At 35.8% G+C, this 17,064-nt stretch overlaps 1 protein-coding gene across 1 annotated transcript in view; it reads left to right on the forward strand.

Moving 5' to 3' along the window:
- The window catches only part of INPP4B (inositol polyphosphate-4-phosphatase type II B), a 480,337-nt gene that overhangs the window by 349,084 nt on the left and 114,189 nt on the right, over positions 1-17,064 (forward strand). Inside the window, exons 15-16 of the mRNA XM_024736048.1 lie at positions 6,009-6,186; positions 16,453-16,656. Coding sequence (XP_024591816.1) covers positions 6,009-6,186; positions 16,453-16,656 — 382 coding nt within the window. The remainder of the gene's footprint in view (positions 1-6,008; positions 6,187-16,452; positions 16,657-17,064) is intronic.

Genomic DNA, 17,064 nt, shown 5'->3' on the forward strand with positions numbered 1-17,064 from the left:
GGTCAAAAAATCGCAGGTAAGAACTTTCAAACTGAAAAGTGGGGTGATCGTAGGAGGCAGTGTGACCAGAGCCAATAGGGAAATTTCCTTTGAGGGCAGGTTGAGCCGAAATGAAATGAATTTTAGGTTTTTCCCCTTTAATTAGCATTACCTGTCACAGAGCTAATAAACAAGAGAGTCAAGCTTTGTTCAAAATGCTGATTCTAAAATTTCCAAGAAACCAATATTTTTAGAAAGAGTGGTTTCTGAGACAAACATCAATTTAAGTTTAGATTAATTAACTAATTAATTAACTCAATTTATACAAGTGAAATCCATAGGAGGTAAACAAAACAAATACTGGTTTCCTTTAAGCTTCTTTTTCTAAGCAAAAAAAAAAAAAAGGAGAGGACATATGGGGGAAAGCAGAGCTGTATGTTTTTTTACCTTCTGCAGTTTCATGAAGCACATTTTAAACCCTGTGAAGCCAGAAGGGTATATTCAAGTGCACTAAGCTGTAAATTTTCATTTATTATCCACATGGTTTTCTTCTCAGAACTGAAAGCACATCTGTCCCTCCCTCTGGATTCAAGAAATCGGTTTTTTTTACAAGTAGTGCTTGAGTAGAGGAAAAAAAATAGAAGTGGAAATAGTCCTTAGATTTTTCTCCGGAGATTTATTTCTGCTATGGAGTGAGGCACATCACTCCATAGCTTTTTTTTCCTGAGCTCATCAACCCTAATCTGCCCATCTGCCCTAATCTCCCTCTGTTTTCCTTCCCTTTCCCCTCCTTCCTCCCCATCATCTCTCATCTGTATTTTTCCATGACTCCATTTGACAAAATAGTAGCTTGGTTGAGCAAATGGGTTAAGGAGTGGCCTGGGAGAAGGAAGGCACAGATAAATGGTGGAGCAAGTCCTTGGATTTGGGGTGTGGGCAGGGGACTAAGAAAGAACTGCTTTATTTCGCTCTCCTTGCCTGCTTCCCACCTCCATCCAACTAAGCACAAGTCAAGGATTTCAATGTCTCAGAGTATGGACGGAGGTGGGAGACCAGTTTGAGGCTACTATAATAATCCTGGCGGTAGATGACGGTGGCTTGCACCAGCATGGTTGCAGTGAGTGTGGAAATACGTGGTTGGATTCTGCATATGTTTGGGAAAAAAACGCAGAATTTTCTGAAAAATGTGGCAGAAATTAGGAGAGGAAGAGAAGAGACATTGGCCACATCAAATGAGCTTGGTGTGAACTATGATGGGGAAGAGGGTAGAAGGAGCTGGTTGTAGAGTATGGGGAGCAGATCAGGAGCTCAGTTTGGAACACGATAAGTTGGAACTGTCAAGAGGAGAGCTTTTGCTTTTAATGGAGTTCAGGGAAAAGTCTTGGCTGGAGATGAAGAAATTCGAAAATCATTAGCATAACTGAGGTTTTTCAACCACAAGATTAAATGAGAGTACTTAAGAAGGACATGTAGATAAAAGAAAGGAACACTGGAGGAGAAATAAGGAGGACTAGCAAGAAGTGACTGAGGTGGGATATACACACAAGAACATATATCATTGTTTTAATCATATTTTGGTTATCAATTAGAGTTTATGAATATGAATATTATTTCACTGTGAAATATCTCAAAAATGATACCTCTAGTAGTAACAATATGCATATGATCATATGAGTATGGCTATGTGTATATGCTAATTAACTGGATATTAAATAACTTAAATAAATATATATTAAAGTGTATATATTGACATACATATATACTTTCATTCACTGTTTCATCAATATAAAAATATTATGACAATAATTTCAATTTTTATTATCTGTGATTTGCTATATTATTTATCTCCTATAAAATATTCTTTGTCCAAGCAAATATTTTGTCTTTCTTCTGCTTTTGCCTGACTGATAGTTGATTCAAGTGTTTGGGTTCAGTTTAAATTTCAGACCACTATAAAACAGAGTTTAGCAATATTCTTTTTATCTCAATAATTAATTTATACTCATAACTTTCTATTTAAGAAGCTCTAACTGTTCAAATATATGACATGTTTAAAGAGTAAGACACTGAATACATAGATGAAATTTATGTATACTTAAAATTATTTTGTGGGTGGTGGGCTTCTTTTTCCATACCATACTGTTTCATCCTGGACACCAACATTGGCTCTTATTGTGGAAAATGAATCTTTCAGCCTCTGTAGGTAAGATGCTCATCATTAAAAGGCTTAACCAGGAGAACCAATGCCTGCTACATAACTCTTCTCAAATAGAAACTGACTCAGGAACAGGGGGCCAGGAGTTATGGTAGGGTCCCATGATGGTGATTGAAGAATGTATTGGGGAAGGAGAAGAAGAGGGTGGAGAGTATATTGGGAGGGAAAAGATGAAAGGATGATGGGGGCAACACTGGTTATGAGAAGTGAACCAAAGCATTTTGTGCTGAATATAAAGATGAAGCACAACAGATACAGGCTCATAGACCTAGAGGACAGACTTGTAGTTGCCAAGGCAGAAGTGGAGTGGGGGAGGGATGGAGTGGGAGTTTGGGGTTAACAGATGCAAACTAGTATATATAGAATGGGTAAAAAACAAGGTCCTACTGTATAGCACAGGAACTATTTTCAATATCCTGTAATAAACCATAACGGAAAAGAGTATGGAAAAGAATATACATATGTGTAACTGAATCACTTTGCTGTACAGCAGAAATTAACACAACATTGTAAATCAACTATACTTCAATTTAAATAAATAAATAGATGACTAATAATGCACAGAATTGTAAAAAAAAAAAAAAAGATGGAGTGCAAAAGTAGCATTATAGAAGGCATTATGAAAATGAGAATGAGTTAGGGATAAGAAACTTAGAATAAGGAACTTTTATCGGAGTCACTATGTAGTGTGATCAGAGGTGTAGAGGGCAACTCAACAGTCAAAACAGTGCAGAGGGTATTTCTAAAAGTGCTCAGCTGTCCCCCTGCATCAGGATTTCCTGAGATGCTTGTTACGAAGACTACAACCTACTACAGCAGAATCTCTTGGTGTTGCCAGGGCACCCGCAGTCTTTATTAAAAATACCCAGGCCCTGACCTCATCCCCGAGTGAATCTTACGCCTATTAAAATTTGAGCACCACTGAACTAGGGTGTAAGGAAAGAAGATGTAAGAAATAAATCTTGGCAGTGTATTTCCTCCAATGGAGAGGAGACTCAGGGAATTTGCAGAGTAGGAAATATGTATAGAGGAGTCAAAAAGAGGGCGTAGGAGTGAACAGGTGAGAGGCCAGGAATGACACACTCAGAAAGAGGACAGATCTGTGGAGAGAAGGAGGGAAGACCACACTGGCCTTGAGAGCTCTAGCTTTCCCAGAGCTAAGCCATGGGAGGCCTATCCATCCCCATATGATGAAACCAGAAAGCAAATTATATTAACAGAAGAGCAGATCAGTGAAAAGGGACCACAGAGAAGCCCTCACAGGCTGCTTTCTGTGTCTAGTCCTTAGTAAGTCCTATTCTCAGCTGTAAAAAGTGCTGGGTATTAAATATCATCCCCACCCTGGTGACACATCAATATCTTTATTCATTTATTTTTTATTGAAGTATAATTAATTTACAATGTTATGTTAGTTTCAGGTGTTAGATTCAGTTACACACACACACACACACACACACACACACACACACACATTCTTTTTCATATTCTTTTCCCTTGTAGGTTATTACAAAATACTGAGTATAGTTCCCTGTGCTATACAGTAGGTTCTTGTTGATTATCTATTTTGTATATAGTAGTGTGTATACGTCAGTATCTTTAGATAATCATTTTCTTTGCGGAAATAACATGGAGTTGTTTGATTTACTAAAGACTGCAGTGGATTGAATTTTGTATCCAGTCTGAGTACAGATGATTAGGGGGACATCCCAGTTCATGATTTTTGTTAAAGGCTTCAGCACAGCCCCACAGATCAGATGAGCCAGGAAGAGACAGAGATAATTGGCCTGGACTATTGTTTTCTTTCTCCTCCTCACCATTGTTACTTGTCATCTGCTTCAGTTTGCATTAAAATAAGTGGTATGTTTTATTTTTAAGCTCCTGCTTCTGAAATTTAAAAAAATCTACAAGTACAGAATTGAGTGAGTTCTCATCAGTGTCACAGGATAGCAATGTGTTTCTTAGCTTTTAGACACTTGTATCCCTCATTCATCAACTTCTAGTCCTATCTCCTGAATAGTCCAAGCACCAAGGTCATTTTTAAAAATAATTGTGAAAAAATAAATTAAATAATAGAAATATTTATTATATTGTCTCCCTGAAGAAACCGATACTTTGCCCTGAAAATCATTAGTGTCAAGGCAAGGGGAGAGTGCTTTCTAGATGTTAATGTGTCTTATTGGATGCTAATATTTCAAAATAAGAAATGGAATTATGGGAATGTTAATAATTTAGCTGGTAAATGTAAAGAAAATATTCAGTAAATACTCATCACAGGTTGCAAGGTGAAACCCAGCAAAGGGCTCATGTGCCCACGGTTCAGAAAGCCAAACTCTGAGAGCAAAGTGGAGATTTATTGCAAGGCACCAAGCGAGGGAGGGGGAGGCAAGCCTCAGGTCCACTCCAACTTGGTTTTTGAGTTGGAGATTCTTTTAAAGGGGGAAAAAAAAAGGGGGTCGGGATTAATCATTCTCTTGTGATAGCCCTTAATCTTTAATCATAGTTTTGGGAGTCAGGATAACTGGTTTATGATTCTCAGACCAGGTGGCCATGGCTTGGGGTCTCGTTAGCTCATCCTGCCCTGGAGAAACAACCTGAGTTTGTAAGTTAATGATGATATCGACAACAGCAATTTTAGTCATCTGACTGGTCAACGAGCACAAGACTGAGGTCAGAGGAGACAAGAAAGGGAATAAAGTTTTGGATAGAGACATTAATCATAAATTATAATTGATTAATAATTAATCATAAAGTTCTTGGTAAGGGAACTTTGTTTTGGGGGGACTTGATTTCAAAGATGCTATGAAAAAAGCGTTGATGATTGGATATAAAGGGATATGACCAAGTGTTGCACCCGCTGTGTGAATGCACCATCCATGGCCACTCTCTTCTTTTTCTTTGGCTGATGTTTTGCTGTTTCACTTCTTTCCCTGCTGGAATGCCTCCTTTGTTTTTCCTAATAAAACTGGCCAAAGACTCCTTCATTCCATGGAATTCTTACATCCGTAACATGCTTGACCAACTCCTAAATGATGACTATAAAAGTCAGTCATTCTTTCATTTGTAATCAATTTTAGGTATTTTTACAAGTCAAATGAGAAACCGCAAGGGGAACAAAAAAGGTGATGAAAAAGATAGCATAATGGAATTTTTATGCCGTCATGTCCCTTTTCTATCCAATAAAATTCTCCATATGCCCACTTGGCATTAATTTATATTCTCTCCATTTCTCAGCTATTAAAATGTATGCCCCCTGCCCTAAGTATCATGGGAGAAAATGTACACAGTAATTATTAAATGCTTGCTCTGTGTCAGACATTTCACATGAATGATGACCCATCTTACCCACCTCTTAGAACTGTTTGCATAATTATTCCCACTTTCCTGATGTGGAAGCTAAAGGCCGCCCAAGATCACCCAGCTAGTAAGTGGTAGAGCCAGGATCTATATTCATATTGGCCTAAATATAAAGGCTCATACTTTTCTCTCTGTACTGTGTGACTTCAAGTTCACTAATAATTATTAATAATATTAATACTAATTTGTTTTGAATACTAATACTTGACATATGTAATCATGAAGAATCTTCCTAGTGATTGAGCGAGGACTGGATTTATTTCAACTAGTCTTACAAAATATCTTGGTCATTTGACTTTAAACACTCTTCAGATATCATAAAAATCTCTTAGAATAGTTCTTATCTGTTCAATAGGAAGTAATGCTATTTGGAGTTCTGTTTATCATTTGCCATCTGGTACTAAGTGCTGAAAAGTCTTTCTGCTCGTTGTGTAACTTGCCTTTATCTTTGTTGTTGCAGTACTGGATACCAGTTTATTTACTATTCACCTGAAAACACAGCCAAAGCAAAAGAAGTTCTTAGCAACATCAATCAACTACAACCTCTTATAGCAACCCATGCAGACCTACTGCTTAATTCTGCAAGCCAGCATTCTCCAGACAGCTTGAAGAATTCTTTAAAGATGCTTTCAGAAAAAGTAAGACCCAAATCATCACTGCAGTGGGGAAAATGAAATACCCAAATCCCCGTTGGTACTGCTTTCTGCATACATTGCCTTTCATAACATCTGGAAATGTAAAATAGACTAGGTTAAAAAGTCAGCTTCAAAGTATTGCCACAGGATCAAAATGAATTGGCCTCATTCTCTTTTCAAATTTTACTGAACATTAATTTTTTTTTCCTAGTAGGAAACGAAACCTATTACTGGTTGAGGTATATTTTCTCTTTTCCTTGACATCTTTCATTCTCTTTGGTTCCTGGTTGTATTAAATGAATTAAATTAGATTTTGAAAATTATTTTCTCTGGTGATCACCTAACTTTGATACATATGAAGCTACCTTTGAGTCAGAAGGTCACTTCATTTGAGAGCAGAACTTTCATGGGGATTCTTATCGGTGACATGGGGTAATTCCTCTGCCTCAGTTTACTTTCTGTAACATTATCAACTGGGAGAAGGTTCTAAAAATTTCTAAAGTATTAGTTATTGTTTGAAATGTAGTAGGACCTAGGTCTTAATTTTTCCAAAGGTGACTTACATTTTTATATGTAAAGAGGAATGGTAGTCTGGCATGGGGTAAACACTCAGCATCAATTTCCATAATGAATTAAGGCATCTGAATGATATGGAGAACCAAGATAGCAAAAGTCAAATTGCAGCTTGAATAGAAATGCAAAGTCAAGTATCCTGGAGTCCAATTCCAGTACACTCTTTCGTAACCTCTGCATTCTGAGGACATCTTGAAACTTATTATGAGATACTTCCAATGAATATGCCCTTGAAGAAACTGACCAAAGACAATTTTTACGGTAACATTTTAGAGTAAGATAACAGTGTAGTTCTTCGAGTCCCTGAAGAACAGATTCATAGAAACCTGAATACTATATCTGTATATATTTTTGACTCAGATACGTTAATTTATAATAATAATAATACCTTGCCCTTATTTAACATTTTAAAGTCTACATTTTCACATATTTTTCTCATAGGGTATAACCAGTATATATTTTCAGAAAAAATGAGCTAATATGTATTCACAAAGGTCAAGTAAATTGTCTAATAACTTAAAAAGTGAAAAATCAAAACCCAAGACTTCCAGTTCAAAATGCGACCTTCCTTTCATGCCAGAACAGGTATCTCCATCAAGAAAAGGGAGGAAAAAATTGACCCAAATTTTACAACTACCTACGTTGTCAAATATTTTGCTAGTGACTTCAGTGACTTAGGTTATTTCATTTAACCTTCAAACTGTGGGTCCATGTTATCTCCATTTCACAAAGCAAAAGATTGACGCTCAGAGAAGTTTAAAAAATGTGCAAAGTCATGCAACTAAAGTCAAACCCAGGATTCAAACAAAACTAGGGCTCAGACCCAGGTCTGGTTGACTCCAGAATGGAAACCCTTTCTGGTATCCTCCCATGCAATATATGTTTTGATATTTCCTTTTTTAAAAATTAAAAAAAAATTGTTAGACAAACTTCTCAAGAATACTTAAGTATTCTAATAGTCAATGAATATGGCTAATAGTCAATGAATACGTTATGGCTAAGAAAAAGGAAAAAAAAGAGGAGGGTGTCGCATACAGTAAAATAATAGAATTTCTTTTTGGTTCATTTCTTTTTTGGATTTGTAGGTGAGGTGAGGTCTTCCTGGGTTCACCTAAACAGAAAATTCCAGCAAATAGAACATCACTGTGGTGATTTCAGAGCAATATTTCTATTCTTCCCGTGCATTGGACAGGGATTTGTCATTTCACACATACTTCACATCTTGCTGCTGTGATTTGGGAGCGTGGCAGGGCATGTATTTTCTCCTCCTTTAATTCAGCATTGCTCCAACTTTTTTCCCTACTTTTTTTTTTTTTTGTTTGTTTGTTACTGAGTAGACAAGCTTCGTCTACTAAGAAATCTGTCAACACTTGAAATCACGAGGATTTTTTAAAGTTAAATTTGCAAGCCATGCATTTCTTTAAGAATTCAAGCCCAGAATTTCAAAGAAGTATCTAAGTTAACAGAGCTTTGCATAGTGTACGAAGATAGTTACTAGCTCGTGGTTTAAAATAAACTGTGATCCATGAATCTAGCATAAAAGATCAATCATTTTAGTGGCATCTTAAACAAAATAGTTCTTACAAAAAGAATCTTCTGAAGGATAACTGGATTTGTTTGCTGCATATGTTCATGAAAATATTAAAGAATTATTTAATGTTATGATGTATAGGTTAATAGCAAAAGACAAACTCCGACTTTACATAACTAATCCCAACAGAGAAAACAAAGCATAAGCCAAATTTTTAACATAAGGTATGAAAAGTTAATAATAGAGTGGGATAAAAAAATGCATTTTCCTTTTTTCTAGACTAAAATTATACGATACTGTGACCAAAAAAAAAAGGAGAGAGAGAGAGAGAGAAAGAGAAAAGTAACGTAAAGAAATTCAAAATGAAAACGTAAGGACACAAATGTAGGCATGTATCTCATTACTCAGATATATGTGTGACATTAGTTTCAAATGCCCATCATAGTCTCCACTCCATAGAGATTGATAGACCTTGTTTAGAAAGTCTTTATTATTATGCTCATCACAAAGCAGTATTGAGCACCTAATTGTGTGTGGTATTGTACTCAATGCTGTATGACAAATACTACACAGTATTAATTTTACAGTCTAAGAAATTAAAAGCATGGACTATTTCACAACACGGCAATTGTGAAATGGTAAACAACAACAAAAAAGGATTTGGTCACAAATATTAGAGGCTTTGCTCACAATATATTCGAGAAAACCCAACACCTTCCAATTCCTAGTATCTTTTCAACCTTAACATAGTATACCAAAGCATTCTGCTGTATTCAAAGAAAGAAACAAGCATTCCATTCTAAAACTTAACTCAGGATTTTCTTAAGAAATGTTCCGTTTTCCTTAATAACAATGCCAGAAAGTCAGTATGCTAAGAAGTTGAAGATATATATTATATACAGAACATTGATTATGTTGATTAGTTAGGTACTGAGAAGGAATTTCTTATTGTTTATTCACTTCCACTACTCTCTCTCAATCCCAAATTGAGGAGAAGAATTCAGTGAGTTTTCGTTTGTTTTTTATAGCTGGTGAAAGTATATGTCTACATATACACACATACTAAATTCTAAGGGAACTTGAAAGTAACTAGTGTTAATGAAGGTGAAATTTCAGGATTAGAACTTATGTTTCTTCTTTTCATAGTCTCCCTCATATGGTCAATATTTAATTGGTGAAATAAGTGCTGTTATATAAAAACAAAACTGTGTTTATTAGACTATTAAAAACAAGTAAAATAAAGGTAAGAAAGTAAAATAATATTAAGAATGACACTTATACATAAAATACATGGAATTAGAACTTCTGTTTCTGGCCATGGTAGGGTAATATGGATCCTCTCAAACGACAAAAGGACAGCTAGACAAAATGTATAAAATAATGGTTTTTAGGCATTGGAAAATAGGCAGCATAGGAAGATGACAAACTATGTGACCTTATAATTGCCTTGTTTCTTCCTGGAGGCAGTTTCCAGGCTGCAGCACAAGGAGGGAGAAGCCAAACAGCAGCTTCTCAAGTTGAGGAGACAGAAAGTGGAGTTCAGGAAAAGCCAAGATGGCTAAAATTTGCAGAGCAGAGTACCAAGAAGGAGGGAGCTGCATACAGAAAGAGCCTTGGACATCTGTAAATGGGTGCTTTAAAATCTTTACCTGAGTGCTGATTTGCATACGCATGTGAATAAACTATCAAAATCCAGGGAAGTAAGTACGAGAAATAAGCATACAAAAGAAGTCCTGGTGGTCATACAGGACTCGGAATGGTTTATCTCCTGACCAGCAGAGTGAGAAGACTTTGTCACACATAGAGCACTGCACAGAGCCCTCAGAAGGGCATGGCCCTAGTAGTGGGGCTAACTTAGTCCTAGATTAAAGGCTGCTCTTGATTCACTCTAACAAGGCTTAAAAATAAGGTTTGAAATGATCTTACTGAGTCCTTCTGGTGTGAAGTAACTTAACTTCATACCAAAACAAAACCCAACATTTTTTAAAAGAATACAATAAAATATAGCAACAAGAATGTAAACTCAAAATGCCCCCGGCATTCAACAAGCATATACCAAGCATGCAAAGAAGCAGGAAAATATAACCTGGAACTAGAAGAAAAATTAAGCAATAGAAACAGACCCCGAAATGACAGAGATGATGCAGTTAGTAGATAAGAACCTTAACATGGCACTTATAAATATGCTCACGTACTTATGAAAGCAAAGAAACATATAAAAAGGATGAGGAGAAAAAAAGGAAAACTAAAAAAAGAATCACATAGAACTCAAAGAAAAGCGAAATATAATTTCTGAAATAAAAATATGCACTGGGTGGAATTAGCAGATTGGTCACTTCAGAAGAATAGATAGTGAACTTGCAAACATAGTATTAGAAAATAATTAAATGAAGCACAAAGAGAAAAATAACTGAAAATGATAAAACAGAGCATGAATGACTTACAGAACAATACCAAGATATCTAACATACATATAATTAGAGTCCTAGAATAAAAGAAGAGGGGGACAAAAAATATATGCAGAAATGATGACCAAATTTTTCAAAATTTGATGAAACAATGAAACTACAGATCCAAGAAGCAAAATGTACTCCAGCAGAGTAAATATTAAAAAAAGAAAGAAACACAGGTATTAAACTGCTGAGAAACAGAGGTAAAGAGAAAATTGTGAACAACCAGAAAATAAAAAGAAAAAAAAAGGCACATGTGCAGAGGAACAGAAATGAGAATTGTAAAAGGCTTCCTGTTAGACACTATGCAAACCAGAAGGTAATGGAGCAACATCTTCAAAATACTGACGTCCATAAAAAGTTACCATTCCATATCTAGAGAAGATGTCCCTCAAAAATAAAGGTGAAATAAAGATCATTTTAGACAAAAGCTGTGAGATTTCATACCAGACTTGTACTATGACACATTTTAAAGGAAATGATCCTTTATACAGAAGGAAATGATACCGTGGAAAATTTGGATCTACACAAAAGAATAAAGAGTGCCAGAAATGGTATGTATGTGGACAGAATTTTAAAAATCAAAAGTTTAATTTACTTTAACATATTTACTCTTTAAAACAAAAATAATATTCATTGCATGGTTTGTAACATATTAGTGTAAGCGCAGATATGTAGATCAACAGAATAGAATACAGAATCTAGAAATAGACCCATACATATGTGTTTAATAAATTTAGACAGAAGTGCAAAAGAAATTCATTGGGGAAAGGATATCTTTTTAACATATAGTGCAGGAACAATTGGATATCCATATGCAGAATAAACCTTTCCTTATGTTTACTTCACACTTATATAAAAATTGATTAAAAATGGATCATAGACCTTAATATACAAGCTAAAAGAAAAAAACAAACAGATAAATAAACAAACATCTAGAACACAACATAGGAGAAAATTTTTGTCATCTTGGGTTAAGCAAAGATTTCTTAGAACACAAAAAGCATGAACCAGAAAAAAAAAAAAAAAACGATATGTAAGACTTCTTCAAAATTAAAAACTTTCAAAATTAAAAACTTTCATTAAAGTTTTCAGAAGACACTATTAAGAAATTGAAAAGGCAAGTCATAGACTAGGAGAAAATATGCATAAAATATGTACCTGACAAAGGACTTGTGTCAGAATGTATATTCTTACAACTGAATGATAAAACAATTAAAAATGAGCAAAAGAATTGAAAAGACAGTTTATCAAAAAGACAGACGGCAAATAAGCACATGAAAAGATACTCATCATTATTTGTTATTAGGGAAATGCAAATTTAAACTAAAATGAGGTACCACTAACCGCCCACTGGAATAGCTAAAATCAAAAGGGCTGAGCATAGGAAAAGTTAGGAAAGATATGGAATAACTGGAACTTTCATCTATCACTAATGGGTACACAGTTGTTGGCAGTTTGAAAAACAGTTCATCGATGTCTCATAAAGTTAAAAGGTTTATATATGAACTATCCATCTCACTCCTAGTTATTTACCCAAGAGAAGGTCTGTTCTGTAGGTACTGAGAAGGTTGTTAAGGGCGGAAGGCCTGGAGGCTTGCTTTGTGAAGATCATCCTCAGAGCCGTAACTAGGCTGAGTAAGGACAGAGAGATTTGAATTATTGAGCATCACAATATCCGTAATGCTTTGGGGGAGCTTGATAAAATACAAATTCTGATTCAGTAGTCCTGAGATGGGACCCAGAAGTCAACATTTTAGTGGTGGTGACCTTGGATAACATCCTGAAAAAAGAAGAGCTAAAGAAAAGTAAATCAACCAGTAAGAAGACTATGGAAATATCAACATGGAATGCAGAAAGGATATTAACTAGGATTAGCTGTGGGGATATAACGTAAGGGTCAATCTTTGAAATTATTGAAAATATCTAACTACTAGAAATTGATCACTAACCCAGAAAATAAATATTACTGAAAATGAGCCAGACGTTTGGACTCAGAGTTGCTGAGTAGTAATGATACCACTCAGATGGACAACAGGGAAGAAAACATTTATTTGAAAAACTTGAGATCGGGCTGGGACTTCTCAAAAAGCTTGCAGATGGAAACCCTTGACCATGCTGATTCAGGAGGTAAGCAGAAATGGATTTTGAAGACCTTGGCATAATAAAAAATGATACTTGAAGTTATGGAAGAAGGGGTTACATCACCAATGGAAAAATGCTTTTAAGAATGTGGTTTAAGGCCCCTTGGGGTCCACTTACCACATTTTGAGTGAGCAGGGGATTATGAGTCAACGGCAGAAACTGAAAAGGTCAGTCAAGAAAGAGAAGCATAAATAGAAGAGTACAGTTTTCAGTGAACTCCCATAAGGGTTTCACAGATAGGCGTTGTAATTTTGTACATACTGGAGAAAAGTTGTTATGTGATTTAGCCAAGGTCAAGTGGATAATTTAGATAAGCTGCCCAGATGTCAGGTAACTCTCCTGGCTGAAAGTTCAATGTTCTTTGCTTTAGGGAATGTTAAACACATATCAAGGTACTAATGTCAAGTATAACACTATGAAATAATTAAAGCTTATCAAATTTTAAAATAAGCAGGATTCTTTTTTTTCCATATACATGACTACTAAAATGATAATTACTTGTTTATGGTATTTTGTACTGCAGGTGAGATTAGGCATGGCCTTGAATTTTTTCAGTGACTCTAAGGAAATTCTAAATAGAATGGGACTTTGCTTAATTTGTTGAGTTCTCTAGTTTAAAAGAGTGTTTTTAAATGAACATATTCTAACAATTCCCCTGGCATTAGTATTCAGGAAACTAGGAAATGTATCCCCAGGAGAAGTAATTTTTAGTAGTTTTGTACTTGCAGATAATTCTGTGTGTTACTTTGAAGGATACTTGTATGAGCATATGAATTGGACAAATGGCAGAAAGGCAAGAGAACATTTTCTTTTCTTATTCTTTTTTAAATATAGAACTAATGAAATAGATCTGCCTTGGGTTCAGAGTTTATGCTTTTTTACTATAATCTTACACTGATAATTTAAATTAATTGCTTTGCCCACCCTTACAATAATATTTAGTCAGCCTTTCTTCTTTCATTATTATAGTTGGAGCTAAGTAAGAAAAGGAAAAAGGCTTTCGGAACTCTGAGTCAATAGGCAGCTCAGAGAGACGTGGTCACCTCCTTCCCTGATGCGTAACTTCCCTGGTATTATCTCAGTTGTAAGAACAGCAACATACACATGTGTCGGGATTGTGTGACTACCTTAATCTCTTCAAGCTGATTTATTTTGATGGTAAAACACCTGGGTCTATATTGGTCTACCTTTACCAAGTAATACCAGTCAAGAAAATTAAGACTTTTTCCAGGTCATGATGGAAATTGCAATGGAATATTTTGCTATTTTCTAACAGAATACGATTCTATGCACAGGATCTGGGTGATCCAGAGAGTTTCCAAGGCGTCAGTTACATGTTTCAGTATACACACAAAGTAGAAGATCAGCTTTTATTGTTTTAATTTTTATTGTGTTTAATATTTTGTGCATTATATTCAGCTACCCTCCCCCCAAATTCTAGGTTGTAAAACTGCAAGAATCTACTGTATTATCTCCCATGTCTTTGGTGCTAAATCAACCCAAATGAGATTTGAGTAAATTAAGAGGAAACTCTGTGTGTGCATGCTATGGGAAGAAATAGTGGTGATTACAAGAACCATAGGAAATTTCATTGGGTTTGAATAGTATTCAGCTGCATAGTAATTAGTGAGTGTTATGGAGACTGGAGCTGTAGTAGCAGGAAGTCAAAGAAGTCAATCTGTTTTGCTCCAAAAATAAATCAGAAGAATTTATCAAGAAATTATCAAGAAGAAACTATCAAGAAAGAAATAGTTAGGTTAAGCTGAGTGGAAGTAAATTCACATTTTTAATATTTAAATTCACATTGACAGACACATCCATGCTGTCTGGAAAATTATGTAAACAGCATGTTCCCCCATTTTGCTATAACTATACTGACTTGTACTGTCTAGCCAACTTTTTCATCCGTTCTTTTAATGAAAAGAACTCTGCCTTATTTTTATTTTCTTAGTTATTATAAAATTATTTTCCAACCTCTTATTCTAATATAGCCTCTTTTTACCATATTTCTTGTCTACTTACCTTCAAAGTGCCTTCAATATGACTAACAGATTAAAAGAGTGTTTAAAACATCCATTAAAATTTCACGGGGCGGAGAGTTAACATCAGCAATTGTGGACACAGTTAACTATGAGAGCTGGTAGATGTTCAGAACACATGGGGAGCCAGAGTTAGAGAAGAAGGGGAAGAAGGACAGAAGGATCGAGGCTGAGGGTCATGGTGCATGGTGTGGAGTAAGGAAAATACTGCTGAATTTGTTAGAAAACTTTGACTCTGTTCCCCTTTGTGCTGCCAATCAGCAGTCTGCCCTAGAACAGATCATCACACTTTTTTCGTCGTTTTTTTATCTGGTTAGTGAAGAGGTCCACTCAGCTCCCTTCTAGCTCTAGAATTTCACGATCCACTGCAAAGATATAACTATGCAGGTATGACAGGGTCTTATTAATTAGTTGCTTATTTTGAACTTGGTTTAACTGGTGTTCTGTAATTGTCCACACTCACAACAGGGAGATTCAGAGACAATTTAGTAACAATTATTGAGCATGGCACTGCTGACTACATATTGAGAGAGCACCAATAAATGATTGCCTTGAGTTACAGCATTGGTGAAGACAGCATTATATCCAGGAGTGTCTCAGTAAATGATCTGTGATTCAAAATAATGCTATGGGTTAAAGGGCCCCTTCCCAACAGATTACAAAGCATAAATATGTTAACAATGTGGGTCAGTGCTTGAGTTACTTCTCTAAACAGATTGGTAGGCCACGTGTATGTTAAGTGTACTATAATACAGAAAATCAATTACTGCACCCTGCAGAGTATAACAGGGTGAAGCCATGAAACATTTCATCCGGAAATTGCAGAGTACAGCTGTAAAGTTCTTTATTGTTGGAAAGCCATCATTACCATAGTACTTACTAGGTATTTACCACCAGCTTGTAAAACCTACATGGCAAGATGCATAGTAAGCTCGTTAGCACTGAACGCTACCGAAACCGTTTGGTGGAGGAGACAGTTTAGAGGGTAGTAATGGGGAATAAAAGCCAAATGTTTTCATGGGGAAGACTGCCTATGTCAGCTCTACTGCTGAAATCTGTCCATGATGCTAAAAAGAAAAAAAGGTCTCCTGCCTCTATTTTTTTTTTATTTTTGAAGAGATATGTCATTCTTTAGCCTTTAACTCTGTTTAAAATACAAAATAAACATAGTCTGATCACATTTTCTTTAAAGGTGTATTTGGAATTACTTGAAAGGCACAGCAGGGAGATGGTGTTCAAATGATAATCCCCAGTGAAATACATCTCCAAAGACAGGATCTGGAACTAAAAGAGAGTGGGCTGAGGAGACAGATGGTGTTTACAATGCATATAGAACCTCAGCATTAACTTTAGAATAGGACTCAAGGCCTTGGCGGAAATCCAAACCAAACTATTTTCCATTGATAGGTATGAATCATTTTCTCTCTTTGTTGCCTGCACTTTTTCCACCATCCACACCACTTAAGTGACAGCAAATCTGCCACTGACCTTTTCAAAGCTCTGTGCTGAAGCCCTGTCAATTTCTTTCCAGACAGAGCTTTTCGTACATGCCTTCAAGGATCAGCTGGTCAGAAGTGCCCTTCTAGCACTTTACACTGCCAGGCCAGGAGGTGTCCTTAAGAAGCCGCCCTCTCCTAAGAACAGCACAGAGGAGAGCAGTTCCCAGGACCCACCCCCGCCGATGAGAAAGCAGGACTCCATACCGCATCATTCGGACTACGATGAGGAAGAGTGGGTAAGTTTTTAATTTTTTTTTTTTACATAGCCTGCCTCTCCGTGTCTAGTCCTGAAAAGTAAAGCAAGAATGTTAAAAAAAAAAAAAATCTCTGCTTTTTATGAAAACAAGTCGGAAAGCAGTCATAATACAGATTGTGGATAAATAGGTTACATTTTTCCTCAGGGGCAAATGATAAAATGAAACTTTTATTCCTGATCACATTTACTTGACGTGAAAACCTATTTGCTCTCAAATAGCTTCTATATATAACATATACATTATATATATTTTATATATATATAATGCAGTCAAAGAATAAATATCTCCAAGAAATGTCATCAAAGCAAGAATGCCACAGTTGCAAGACTCTATAATATCAATACTTTTTCTTATTTATTGCCAAGGTAATATAAACCATTAAAATTG

The sequence above is a fragment of the Neophocaena asiaeorientalis genome, unplaced genomic scaffold, assembly GCF_003031525.2.
Source record: "Neophocaena asiaeorientalis asiaeorientalis breed wild unplaced genomic scaffold, Neophocaena_asiaeorientalis_V1.1 scaffold7, whole genome shotgun sequence".
Lineage (NCBI taxonomy): Eukaryota > Metazoa > Chordata > Mammalia > Artiodactyla > Phocoenidae > Neophocaena > Neophocaena asiaeorientalis.